The sequence below is a fragment of the Centruroides sculpturatus genome, unplaced genomic scaffold (assembly GCF_000671375.1).
Source record: "Centruroides sculpturatus isolate CEXI.00-Female unplaced genomic scaffold, Cexi_2.0 scaffold311, whole genome shotgun sequence".
NCBI classification, from domain to species: Eukaryota; Metazoa; Arthropoda; class Arachnida; order Scorpiones; family Buthidae; genus Centruroides; species Centruroides sculpturatus.
The window spans coordinates 168,275-181,455 of NW_019384505.1; the positions used below are offsets into that span (position 1 = coordinate 168,275).

At 31.3% G+C, this 13,181-nt stretch overlaps 1 protein-coding gene across 3 annotated transcripts in view; it reads right to left on the bottom strand.

Annotated features, from left to right (window-relative positions):
* The window catches only part of LOC111622189 (redox-regulatory protein FAM213A-like), a 36,151-nt gene extending 27,708 nt beyond the window's left edge, over positions 1-8,443 (bottom strand). The window contains exons 1-5 of one of the 3 annotated variants that reach the window (XM_023364537.1): positions 8,257-8,443; positions 7,917-8,115; positions 7,757-7,831; positions 7,548-7,577; positions 4,331-4,465 (exon numbers count right to left, since the gene is read on the bottom strand). In XM_023364537.1, coding sequence (XP_023220305.1) covers positions 4,331-4,465; positions 7,548-7,577; positions 7,757-7,831; positions 7,917-8,111 — 435 coding nt within the window. In that variant the 5' untranslated portion in view covers positions 8,112-8,115; positions 8,257-8,443. Of the gene's footprint in view, positions 1-4,330; positions 4,466-7,547; positions 7,578-7,756; positions 7,832-7,916; positions 8,116-8,247 lie in introns of all 3 variants that reach the window. The other 2 variants (XM_023364536.1, XM_023364538.1) reach the window with 2 other exon arrangements.
* Between the last annotated feature and the right edge of the window lie 4,738 nt (positions 8,444-13,181).

Here is a 13,181-nt window from a genome sequence, read left to right on the forward strand (position 1 = left end):
CTACCTAATTGTGTATCTTGAGATCTGTCTCACTGGAACTTTTTAACAAATACAAGCTTTTTTTAAAATTATGCTATGTTCTTGTAAAACTAATTTTCAGGAAACAAGATTTGGAAATTGGACCAACCAAAACTTTGCTATTTTATGTAATCATTTGGAATTTTACATATCTGCTTATAGTCCCAAATTGAACATGTCTATTATTGAAAAACTGAAAAATCTAGAATTAGCTGCTTATCTTGCTATACTCATAATATATAAAATACTTAGCTTAAAATCATCACAACAGTTTTCTTATCAAAAATAAAATAAATAGAAACAGTAGCATTGAGAATTGATGAATCATTACAGAATTTTTGAATAAATGAGTAAAGTCTGTGTGTGGGTTGAATGACTGAGGGAGCAAAACCACCTAATATGAAAAAAATGTATTAAATACATTTTATATAATTTAAATACAGTATTTATTCTTTGCCCAAGGCCTATTATTTTCCTTTATTTGTTTATATCATTTAATTATAATAGTAACATATCAATTACTCTTAAACAGAAAGAGCATTATCTAAGCTGGGTTTACCCCTCCAAATATAAATATATACACATACACACACCAGTATATATATTTATATATATTGAAAGCCACTACCAGATGATAGCAGATTAAGGACAAGACACAAGTCACAAAACTTTGGGAACCACTGGCACCTTTTTTGTATCAATGGGAAAGGCTTCCCATTGATACAAAAAAATAAAATAAAATTTATTTGTTCAAACTTCAAAGTGTAGTTTTTAAAAACATTTATGATGGCAAATATGGCTTATCAGGCTATATGCAATACAATTGCACATGTTAATACAGGTATCACTTGCTTAATATGGGATTTGAGTAAGGTGTGAAATAAATTGTGACAATCCTTTTTTTATATGTGGCAGAAGTTTTAATTAATGCAACTTTAACAGCCATCTTTAGTTAAGGTAGATGTTTTTTACTCAGCTAATAAAGTATCAATGAATTTGCTATTTTCATTTATTAAAATAAAAATATTTGTTATTAATGGAAAATTTGTTCAAGCAAGTGGTGATTGTTCGGTTGTGTACAGAGTTACTACTGTACTTAATTAAGTATTTTTGATATATGCAATAGCATTGAGGGATTAGCTCTTCTAATTTCATTCATTAAATTATGTCCTATGTTTTCTTTTCACTTTAATATTTATATATGTCATAGCCACATGCTGAAATTTACCATTTCAAGAAGTACCTAGCATTTAGTAAGGCATAGCATATCCTGTGTATATTATTCAGATTCTGAAATAAATTTCAGAATCTGAATAATTAAATGATATAAACAAATAAAGGAAAATAATAGGCCTTGGGCAAAGAATAAATACTGTATTTATCTATACTACTATATAAAGAGAGAACGTATTTTTCGTTTGTGACCACTAACCGTGAAAACTACTGAACCAATCGTTACCAAATTTTAACTGTAGCATCTTTATGATCCCCGGAATGTTTACCACTAATCAAACCTACAGATTTTTTATTAATTAAATAAAACTGCACTGGATTTTTGTCTGTATTTCTCTCTCTCTTCACTAGATGGCAACACACAAATTAATACTTTCTGTCTATAAGAAAAGTCTATTATTGAAGTTTGCTATTCTATTTGAAGAACTGACATTAAATTTTAATTAGTTAATTAGCAAAATCTTCGAGGAATTAAAAAAGTAATGTCATCAGCTAGATGGAAGTACGTGTACTTATGGTGGGTTTTCGAATTGTTACGCATTAATTTCTGCAGGTAATCGTACAAAATATTTGAAATAGTTATTGAATTTATCTCAAATGAATATTTTTGAGATTGATTGATAAATAATGCCAAGAGCTGCGAGGCAGGATAATAAAAATCTTATTCGGAGTTTCAAAATTACAACGGGTTTTCACATACAAAGTGGATTATCCACAAATAATTAATGAACAATTAGTTCAAATTTTCAAAGTTCTATATGTACATAAGAGCGGGCGAGGCTGCAGCAGGGAATGCTAGTATTATATAAAATGTATTTAATAGATTTTTTTCATATCAGGACATTTGTTTTAGAATCTGACTGGTTTTTCTGATCTCTTCTTGAATCTAACTTGGCTTATGCAAATGTTAAAACAGGTGTATATTTCAGCATTTGTCTGATAAAATTGGATATTTCTTATAATATCTAATGGCTTATTATCAATGGCATGAAAACTGAATGTTTTTGCATTTCTGTATATTGTAGTAGGCAAATTCCTGTTCATCCTAGATATGTTGGGCCCTGTCCCTAGCTGGTGAGAGACAAAGCCCAACATATCTAGGATAAACATAACCAGAAAGTTTCTGGTTATGTTCATCCTAGATCTTGAAATAATACTAACCTGGTTTCTGCCACAAATCAGGTTAGCATTTCAAGATGTGACCAGAAAAATCAAGTTTCTAAAACAAATACTGTATATATTAGAGGATGTGCGAGTGCTTCAATAAATAACTACATAACTCTTGAAATAGCAAACTTCAGCATATGGCTACAACATGTATACTAATTTAAACATTTGTGTGCTCATAATACATACACAGGATGAAAAGAAAAACATTCAGCACTTATATGGCAGATAGTAAAAATTATTAACCATTAATGAGTAAAAACATCCTTAGTAAATAACATAGAAACTGTTGAGTTTTTGACCTGAGATATTAATAATTTTGTTATGTTAGTATCAAGATTGACTTATTGGCTTCTATATATCATTTGCAACATGAAAAGAGAGAATAATCTTGCCAAATCTTTATGTCAACATTTACAGGGGTTCTACATGGCCTCGTCCTATTTCCATGCATACTTGGCATCTTCTTAGAGTCACAAACTTTCTCAAAATTTTCAAGTCTTTGTTAGGTTATTTATTTTAAAAACAGTTGAGTTTTGACCTATTTACTAAGGTTTTAACTAATGTACTATCTATCTTATAAATGCCAAATGCTTTCTTAGCACCAGTGGCATGCAGTGACATTTGATAATAGGGATGATAGTGCTGGCCCTGGATAGAATCATTGGAAGCGTTATATGATATTTTGGTGTGTAGCATCCACCAGCTAAACCATGTGAGTTGGTGCTCTGTAAAGCACATGCATGAATGGGAATCTGGCTGCTTTACACGATTCAAATATTTTTGCCAAGGAAGCTTGTATTCAACAATACAGTGCTTCCATTGGGAATATGCATACACAAATTATATTTGAATATACAATAACAATCTTATCGTTGTTTTTCACATGTAGTACAGAAATTTGTAATAGGATACATAATGTGGTTATAATAAAATATTAATTTTAATTAATTCAAAGTACATTAAAATATGAAAATAATCGCACGATATGTATTTATATTTTAGAAAATACAAGGAAAGCAGTGCTTCCACAGTTTCCATGGCTTCCACATTTCCTTGTATAACAGCTTCACAATTATACAAGGTGCAAGCCACTGCTTAGCACCTTGTATGAACTTCAGCAACATTTTGGAAATGAGGGAAAAATGTATATATTATACAGTTACTGTATAATATATTTATAATAATATTTTTAGGGTCAATAATATATACATTTCTCATGGTCTATTTTTCAGCCAGAATGAATCAATATGTCATATTGATAGATAGTGTGAAAAAATATCAGTATTTGGTATGCAGTACTGGTAGCTGCTTAGTAAAAACAATGTTTTATGTTGAATCACCATATATGCATATCAGCAGTACTTTTCTTAGAAGAGCAATGTATATTCTTAACAACTATATGAACAAATAATAGAAAATACAATAATAAATTTTTGAAATTTATTAACTTTTCAAAATTCTTTTAAGATATAATCGTTTAATCAGAGCAATATATAACTCCAACAGGCACACCGGTGATATAATAAAATAAAATTCGACTTACATAAGCCTGTAACCGATGTGAAATGGCAAAAAATTCTAACGCACAAACGTTTTCTGAACACCTTCAGGAAAGGTGTTCAGAAAACGTTTGTGCGTTAGAATTTTTTGCCGTTTCACATCGGTTACAGGCTTATGTAAGTCGAATTTTATTTTATTTAATCAGAGCCTTATCTATACCAATTTTAACAGGATATATTTAATTCAAGAAACAACTTTACTCTTATTTATTTTTTATTAGAATTTATTAACTTTAAAGATTTTAACTTAATAGTTCTTCCCATAAAAATAAAAAAAATATATTAAAAAACTTAAGAATTAGACAACTTTTTATTAAAGGATCTAATTTTATGAAAATCTGCTTACTTACATTTATATCCAAAAATACTTCTCCTTTGAAATATGGCTGAAATTTCTTTACTCCAAGTTCTTCATGTACCACAGCATAAAGTGGAATGCCCATGTCTTTTAACTCTGGATGCAGGGTAGATATTTTGGCAGCTTCCTTGATTAAAGAAATTTTTTGTCAATTCATTAATAAATAACTATTCATCTTAATTTAAAATATGTATTTGTTAGATGTATATATTTTCATCTTTTTTTAAGAAAAATTAGAGATTAGAAAAGTATTATATACTTGACAGTTTGTTGAAGACATTATATTGCCAATCTTCCAATTGTTATGACAGCAAGCCAAAGAATGATAATAGACAAATGACAAAGAAAATCCAAATACTTTCAACAACTCTTTTAGATCAGATACTTTAGATCAGTGTTTTTCAACCTTTTTCTTGTCACAGACTGGTAAAATTATGGATGATTTTATATGGACCAAGTAATTATATGCAATTTTAAATTATGCTTATTTATAAAGTTTATATATGCTTATCTAGAGTTACTGTAAGTAACAAAGCACGTACAGTAACACTAAATTTTTATTTAAATATCATCCGTAATCAACTGTGTCAGCTTCAGTACAGTCAAATATTTTTCTGTGGACCAGTAAGATTTTTTTGTGGACCAGCAGTTGAAAAACACTGCTTTAGATGATTAAATGTACCTGTAGATTTTACTTTATGATCTTTAATGATAATAAAAATAAAGTAAAACTGTTCGCTTTAATTAATAACAGAATGATTTTAATAAATAGAAAACAATATCATTCAAGCACTATTCAGTACATAGGGAAGACCAGCACAAGTTGTTACAGGAACAGCTTGATACAGAGACATTTATTTAGCACTGTATATGCACAGCTTGACCAGAATGAGGGAGGACATAACTAGACCAAATACAATAGGGATGGTTCTAGTACATAATGGATGTGCTTACTGGGAGGATCTGGAGGCACAGAAAAAAAAAAAAGTCCTGGGCTCACCATCAGAAAACTTTTGAAACATAGTTTAATATAGTACTATTAAATAATGTATGTACAAAATAGAAAAAAATATTCAAAATTTAGATGTTAAAAATTCATTGTTTATATTTTTTACTTAAATTTACAAACAGAATTTCATCATTCAATAGACAGGGATGGCTGAGCTATTCCTGTCTATTGAATGAGTCTCACTCTGCTTTCTGCATTTTGAAAAAGGCATTGAGGCATTTTGGTCAAACTGTGTATTTACTTGCTGAAGTCTTCAATACAGCTGTGAGCATATGTGCAAGCTTATGAATTATCAGAAGTTATTAAATTATTTCAATTTTCTATAGTGAAAAGCAAATTTTTATGTTGGTTGTTGAAGTTGTTTGGAGATGCTGTATGAAACTTTTCTGAATTAGCTTAATTTTATCAAAAAAGACACAGTCTGTCCAAAATTCTTTTTGAAACCAACCATTTATTCTAATTATGTGTTCCGGAACACCTTCGACGACTTGACCTTTCTTTGGAGGCTACTATGTCATCAGGTTAAAATGTTCTTTAAAAAACACACAAAAATATCCAATTAAAACAATAAAATAAAAATTGGTTTCAAAAAGAATTTTGGGCAGACTGTGTCTTTTTTGATAAAATTAAAATTATCATCCGACGAAATTCTACAAACAAAAATTAGCTTAATTTTATGTTAATGCAATTAAAAGTAAGGCAACTATACGGTTTTAGACTGTTTATATATTTCACTTTTCTTTGTGAAATTGCTTTTTCACAATAAAATAGTATCATATGGGGTAAGTTGACATGTTTTCTTTGGGGCACATTGATATAATGGATCATGCTACAGGTTATTTTTAACTGAATTTTCTATATTTCTTTACACACAAAATGGTCAGGAATTATAAAAAAAAAAAAAATAAAAACAAGATGAGGTGAAATCTCATAACATGTGTTTGGAAAAGCTTATGCTGTACTGAAAAAAGGTTCATTGTCGTTGAGACAAACTGCAAATTTGTACAATATTGATAAAATGGCTTTGCTAAAATTTATTAACAAAAAGTATGCATTTGAAGAAAGAACAGATTACTCAAATATTGTCAAATCCTAAACAACAATTTAGAATGTCAAATAAAGGAATAAATTCTTCATTCTTCAAAAAATCTATTATGGCTTAACTCCTAAAAATGTCTGAAGTCTGTCATAAAATTTGCTGTTGCCAACTGTGTTCTGGTTCTGACCATTTTGAAGAATTATAAAATTGTATTAGCTGAGTGGTTTAGTGGTTACATGAAAATATACCTTACACTCTCCTTAAGGTCTCTTGAATCATCCAGTTTGGGTCATACAGAAGTTTTAACAAGACCAAGGTTGATGCTAAATTTATAAGAACTTCTATACACAAAAATGGATTTTCTAACAAAGATATCTGGAATATAGATAAAACTGGCATTCAAACAGTTCAATGTTTAAATGCCAGTCTCAACTGTTTATTATGTCTGCATTAATTACTACTCAGAGTTAGTCTTGCTGTAACAGTGAAAGTGATTAATTCTTTAGTGTTTCATGTAGAAATTGAAATAATAAGACCAAGTATCCAAGATCCAAATAAAAAATGTTCTATGTTTCAACTATTAATTTTCCTATGTAGATCAACAAAACTAAAATAATATGTTTTGACTGATAACAGTTTTCTATTCAGTGTCACATTAATATGTCAAGTTATTAAGAGTTCACACCAGCATGCATCACAGATATATCAACTTGCCTAGTGGGATAGTTTTAGTTAGTATACTTTGAGTTATTTCAGTTAACATTTTTTTATTCACAGCTTATTATATTTTTTCAGATTTTCACTCGTAATACAGTATATACAGAGGAAGAACCAATACATTGCAATGTATTTATAATTGACTAATTACCACAAATACAAATTACAAAACTTGAAAACCAAAAAACATATCAACTTGCCTTGGTCTCCCCTATTTAGTCAAACAAATTATACTTTTGATTATCATTTTAAGAATTAGGTAATATATTATAGGTAATATAAGCCCAAGTTTATTATCAAATACATTCCAAATAATTTTGAGCTATATTTTAAGATACTTATTTATTATGTAAAAAATATTGATTCTTAGTTATTAATAATAAACCTGCTAGATTATTAAAATCATATGAATCAGAAAAAGATTAGAACAGCAAATCTTCTTACTATTTTATTCTGTTCAATCAATCCATTTTTCTTAAAAAGAGATTAATAAATTATATAAATCTCTTATATAATAGTTCTACAATGGAGAAAGATTAATCCAGAATATAACATCAAGAGCACAAATATACACAATATATACAATTAATCCAATGTATGTTATATAATACTCAATAACTGAAAAATATCTATATTTTTCTACGCCATAATACCTCTCTACAGAAGAAGCATCCCGGTCTTCGAACTACCATGATAACTGCTCCATTATCTTTCCACAGTTCAGATGACTAATAATAAACAAAAACATAAATTTTAAAATCAAGAAACTATTGTTAATGCAGAACTTTCAAGATTATATAATCTTATACTAACCGAAAAGGTTTGTTTAGATCCATCTAATTTCTGAAGTTTTGCACCTGATAAATATTCCAAAGTAGCTTTTTCTGCAGGAAGTAACCAGGTAGCAGGTAGGTTACAATAAACAGCAAAACCAGCCACTGCAGTAGCAACTGCTATATATAATCTTGACATGATTTCATTCAAGATATAGGAAAAGGATAGCATCATTTATCTAAAATATATATATAAAACATTGATTGACATTACTTATTTAATAGAAAGATCAATTTAAGTAGATCGAAATTAATTATATTAATAATAAAAAAAATCTATAAACGTATAGGATGAATCGTGTCTATCTTACGTGCGATACCTCCGTCAATGTGGATGTTGAAACCGACAACTAATTTCTACGTCATTTACGACGTGAAATCAGCTGATCGTATTATCCAATTGTAAACAAGAAATGGATTTCTTTTGAAATAGTTGTCTAATAACCTGGATCCTTCAGAATGACGTAACAGGGAAATGTCCTTCTAGCCGATTTAGCGAGACGTGTTTTATACGACGGATCTGAAGACAATAAACAAAATTTAGGCATTTGTCATTTTTTATGTCAGTTTAACTAGATGCAAGCAAAGTTATGATTTAAAGTAGACATTTATTAAATTTTAATAAATTACATAAAATTATATTAAAAATAAATTAGTTATAATCTATTTTTTAATAATTAAAAAATGCATAATATACATTTTCATATTGTACAGAAAAATTCGTTTCTTTGGAATTTACGATTTATCTTATTATCGTGATTTAAAATCTTCCAAAAATTAAGATTAAATCTTTTTTTCTGAATATAATTAAGGTCAGTTTACCACGTGTTAAACTTTCTTTGTGATTGTATTTTTATTACCAACTGTCGTAATTAAATTAATCATGCGAGTATTTTACGTGTCATTGTTATAATTTATTTTTCTTAACAATTTTATTGATTTAAAAAAATGGAATCAATTAGAACCAATGAAAATTATGATAGGTAATTAATGGTCGTTAAATCTTTTAATCTCTGACGCCGACAAGACTATAAATAATACATCGATGAGTTTGGATCATTGTTATAATCTATACAAACTATATTACGCAAATACACCTACAACTGCCGTAAAAGATCGGACTAAATTTTGGATAAATGATTATAGATTAGAAATGAATTTGGCACTAGAGTGAGGCATTATTTAAATTTATAAATTTATTAGCAAATATTTATAAACTATATTAATAATAATATCATTGTTGAGTTATTGCAATAAATCAACAATGTCTTTCTCGTCATTCGATGATGATTCTTCAGATGAATTCAGAAAATCTAATAATAGCAACACAAGAGTTTTATACATTTTTCGATGAGCGACGTCATATTTAGAGCAGTGGCTACTTTTGTTTTTCGGCCATAAGAGAAAAAGTACTACGAGTGCAATTACTCTCAACGATTCAAAGAAAGAGTAGAATACTTTGCTGTTCTACTCTGACCAGTCAAACTGAGTGTCAAAGCAAGCAGAGCACTCCATGAATACTCTAGAGCAGCGGTCCCCAACCTTTTTATCGCCGCGGACCGGTCAACGTTTGATATTTTACCGCGGGCTACTGAGGGAGGATGTTGATTGTTTATATTTTAGATTGATTTAATTATATTTAAACATGCCTTCAAAATAAAATATAGTTACACCAAAAATAAATATAATGTGATTTAATGTTTTAACTCACTAGAACACTAAATCAATGAGAACCCTGAGCTTGTTTCTTTGCAACAAGACAGTTCCATCTGGGAGTAATAGGAGACAATAATTTATCACTCAAAGTGTGTTTCATATCTCCAGTTTTTTCCGTTGTTCCGTCGTCCATTAAAAGTCGCACAAATCTGAGAGAAATACACCATAGTAAATAAAATGGAAATACCAGTAATTTAATGTTTCTCGGGCGTTCTGGTACCATTTGATCCATGGACCGGTACCGGTCCGCGGCCCGGGGGTTGGGGACCACTGCTCTAGAGCAAACACCCGAATTAGCTATTAGTAATAAAGCAATATCTATTATCATCAAGCACAGATACATGTGGATTATAATTCCATTAATTAATGCAGTCCAATTATAAACTGGCGATATTTACGATTCTTCGTGTAAAAGTGTGGAAAGGAAAGAAAGAGTTTTAACTCTTAACTAAGATGGCGCAAGACAAAATGATCCTACTTTTTTTTTTTTTTTTAATTTTGAAAGTAAATAAGAAGACACTTATTTTTTACCCCTTTATTTAAACGTTTCTAAACAAGACAAAATATTCTGTAGCGACAAGTTAAATGCATTTCTAAACATTCTTAATTTTATTTTCCCGGCTGTTACATATATATAACAAGAAAAGAAAGAAAGAAAAGAAAGGGAAAACATTGGAATCGTGTCAAATTTGACTTTCAGAGTTTTTAAAAAATCTCCACGTTTTGAGACTTCTTAAACCTTCCAAAAAGAAGAAAATATTCCATGTTTGTATGTGTTGGCGTCTAAGAAACGAAATTTGGCATGATATTTTGTGTATAAGGAGCATTGATGCTCATTATTATTTAACAGCATCACAGCTCTGGCCGGATGGCCGAGCGGTTAAGGTAACAGCCTACCACTGAGATCGAATACAGACGGCTCGAAAAAGCTCCAGGAATTTTTCGGGAGTAGCCTGACCAGATATGTCGGCCCCAGAAATAGTAAGGAAAAAAAAGGTATCTTAGCACCTTAATAGTATAACGTGTTTTTTGATCTTTCTGCCCTGTGGACACTAAGAGGGCCTCTTTTAGCAAGCCCATCATGGGTTCAGCCAAGCTCACAGTGGGGCGGTCGACTGGTGCCATATCTGGTCGGGCCATCTCCCGAAAAATTCCTGGGAATTTTTCGGGAGATGGCCCGACCAGATATGGCATATGTATGGATTCGATTCCGGGTCCAGAGCGGTAGGCTACCACCGTGACCACTTGGCCACCTGCCATCAATATTAAAGAGACGAGGAGATAGAAAGTTGTCATGTGTCATATCTCGAGAGGGGTTTATTCTTCCAATAGTGAGACTAGTAATATCTATCACGTCTTTCTTAATTAGGCATAATTAACAGAGACCAAAATTAAAACAGTTCACTTTATTTAACTTATTTAACAATGCATTTCGAATTGATACTTTCCAATCCCTCTTTAGACTCACAGCTTCAGTGTTCGTCATGTTATTGTCTACAACATAACGAACAAAAGGTTTGCTCATGTCAATATACTTTTATTCCAGAATAATGCATATAGTGCCCAATTTGTACACATCCTAATGATGTAGGAGGGCTATTTTTTAAATAAGGTCCGTTTGTGAATGAGAGTGAGAATGACGCGCGATTGCAGCAGTGTGCATGAGCATCTGCATTCAGCATGCTTTGCGCGTGTTTAGATGCTATTTGCAGCCGTATCGTCTGTCTGTATGCTGAACTATAGAAGTTTATAATGTTTAAGAAAATCGAGTCGCCCGCCGACTGTAAGATACGATCTGTTATTCGATTTCAGCATGAAAGATCATTTTCTTTTGGGACAGGAAAGGGACTTTGTTAGTGGATTTTATGCCAAGACGCACAACAATCAATTCTGATGCTTATTGTGTGATTTAGAAAATTCCGCCGTGCCATACAAGACAAGCGGCGTGGCCTAATGTCTTCCGGCGGCAGGCGGCAGGTTTCTTTGAAGTCGGAATTAAAAAAATTTTTGAGCGATATGACAAATATTGTAAATATTTGGTTTCACAAGTTAAAACCAAAATTTTCACAAACAAATAATAACTATAATAAAAACACAAGAACACTACTTATATTCTGAAAAAAAAAACACTGTCCGAAAAAAGTCAACAATGTACTTAGTATAATATGGATCTGACTGACCTGAGTACACTATAAATAAACAATTATATAAATGAGAGTAAAGTCCTTCATACCTGGCAAGTACTTATATTATAAAAATATTATTATATTAATGGTTAAGTACTACACTTACAACTTTAAACTCTCATCTTACCTTTTTTATAAAGATTAAATAAGATCTAGAAAATAGCTAAATTCGAGATGAAACAATCTAGATTTATATCACTTATCTAATTGTCTAAATCTCAAATCTAGATAAAAACAAATTATTAATTTTGTTCTTTATTCACCAATTAACATTGAATTGATTGATGTCAAAATTCCATTTAATGGGTACCGAAAGTGTTTTTTTTAATAACTCCGTTCATCACTACAATATACAGGCCATATATTTTTAACTCTTTCCGAATTATGGCCACTAAGAGGTCCTTTTCCGGTTCGAGGAGGCCCACGACGGGGCATGCGGTAATAGACGAAACCCGACATATCTGGATGTACGACTGCCCCCGAAAAATTCCCGATATTTCTCGACTCTTCCGAATCGATCCCGTGTTCTCTGGGCAGTAGTCTATCATTTTAACCACTCGACCATTCGCGCGCTATCCAGTGCAGTATTTACTGTTTTCTTCTTCTTCTTCTTCTTCTTTGCTCTTTCCGCCCTGTAGACTCTAAGAGGCCTCTTTTAGCAAACTAATTATGGGTTCTGCTAGGTCCATAATGGGGCAGCTGAATGGTGAAGGAGAGAACCGACATATCCGGTCGGATCACCCCCCAAAAATTCCTGGGGATTTTTCGACCAGTCCTGATCTGATTCCGGGTGCCCAGAGCGGTAGGCTACCACCTTGACCGCTCGACCGTCAATATTTAATGGTATAAAGAGTAAGTTCGAATTGGTATAAGAAATTATATGAATTAATCGGCTGTCTTTAGAAGCGCGTATATTCCAAATTACGTCGATCGCCATATCCTATGAAATATCCGAACGAGACGTTAAAAACTCTATAAACCAGACAACATCTTGAAGAATAGGGAATCTATTCTGAGCTTTTCCGATAACTCAACGAATCCGATACACGTGACATTCGATAAGTCTGCTTAGCGAAAGGCAGTTAACGAACCTTAGACAGATCGCTATTGTCTACTCCACGTTAAGTGAGTTTCGCTACCGGTAATCGATTGAGATGCGTCTGGGTTCCATGCTATCGATAGCTGTTACGTTTTAACCAATCACAATTTAGTTAACATTGTCTTTTTGTCACATGACTGCAATCTGCCGTTTTCCAAACGAAGTACAGTACGTGTTTTTAGTATTGTCATGTACAGTACCAGCGCCAGCTAAATATTTTTGTGTTAAAATATCATCAGAGAAA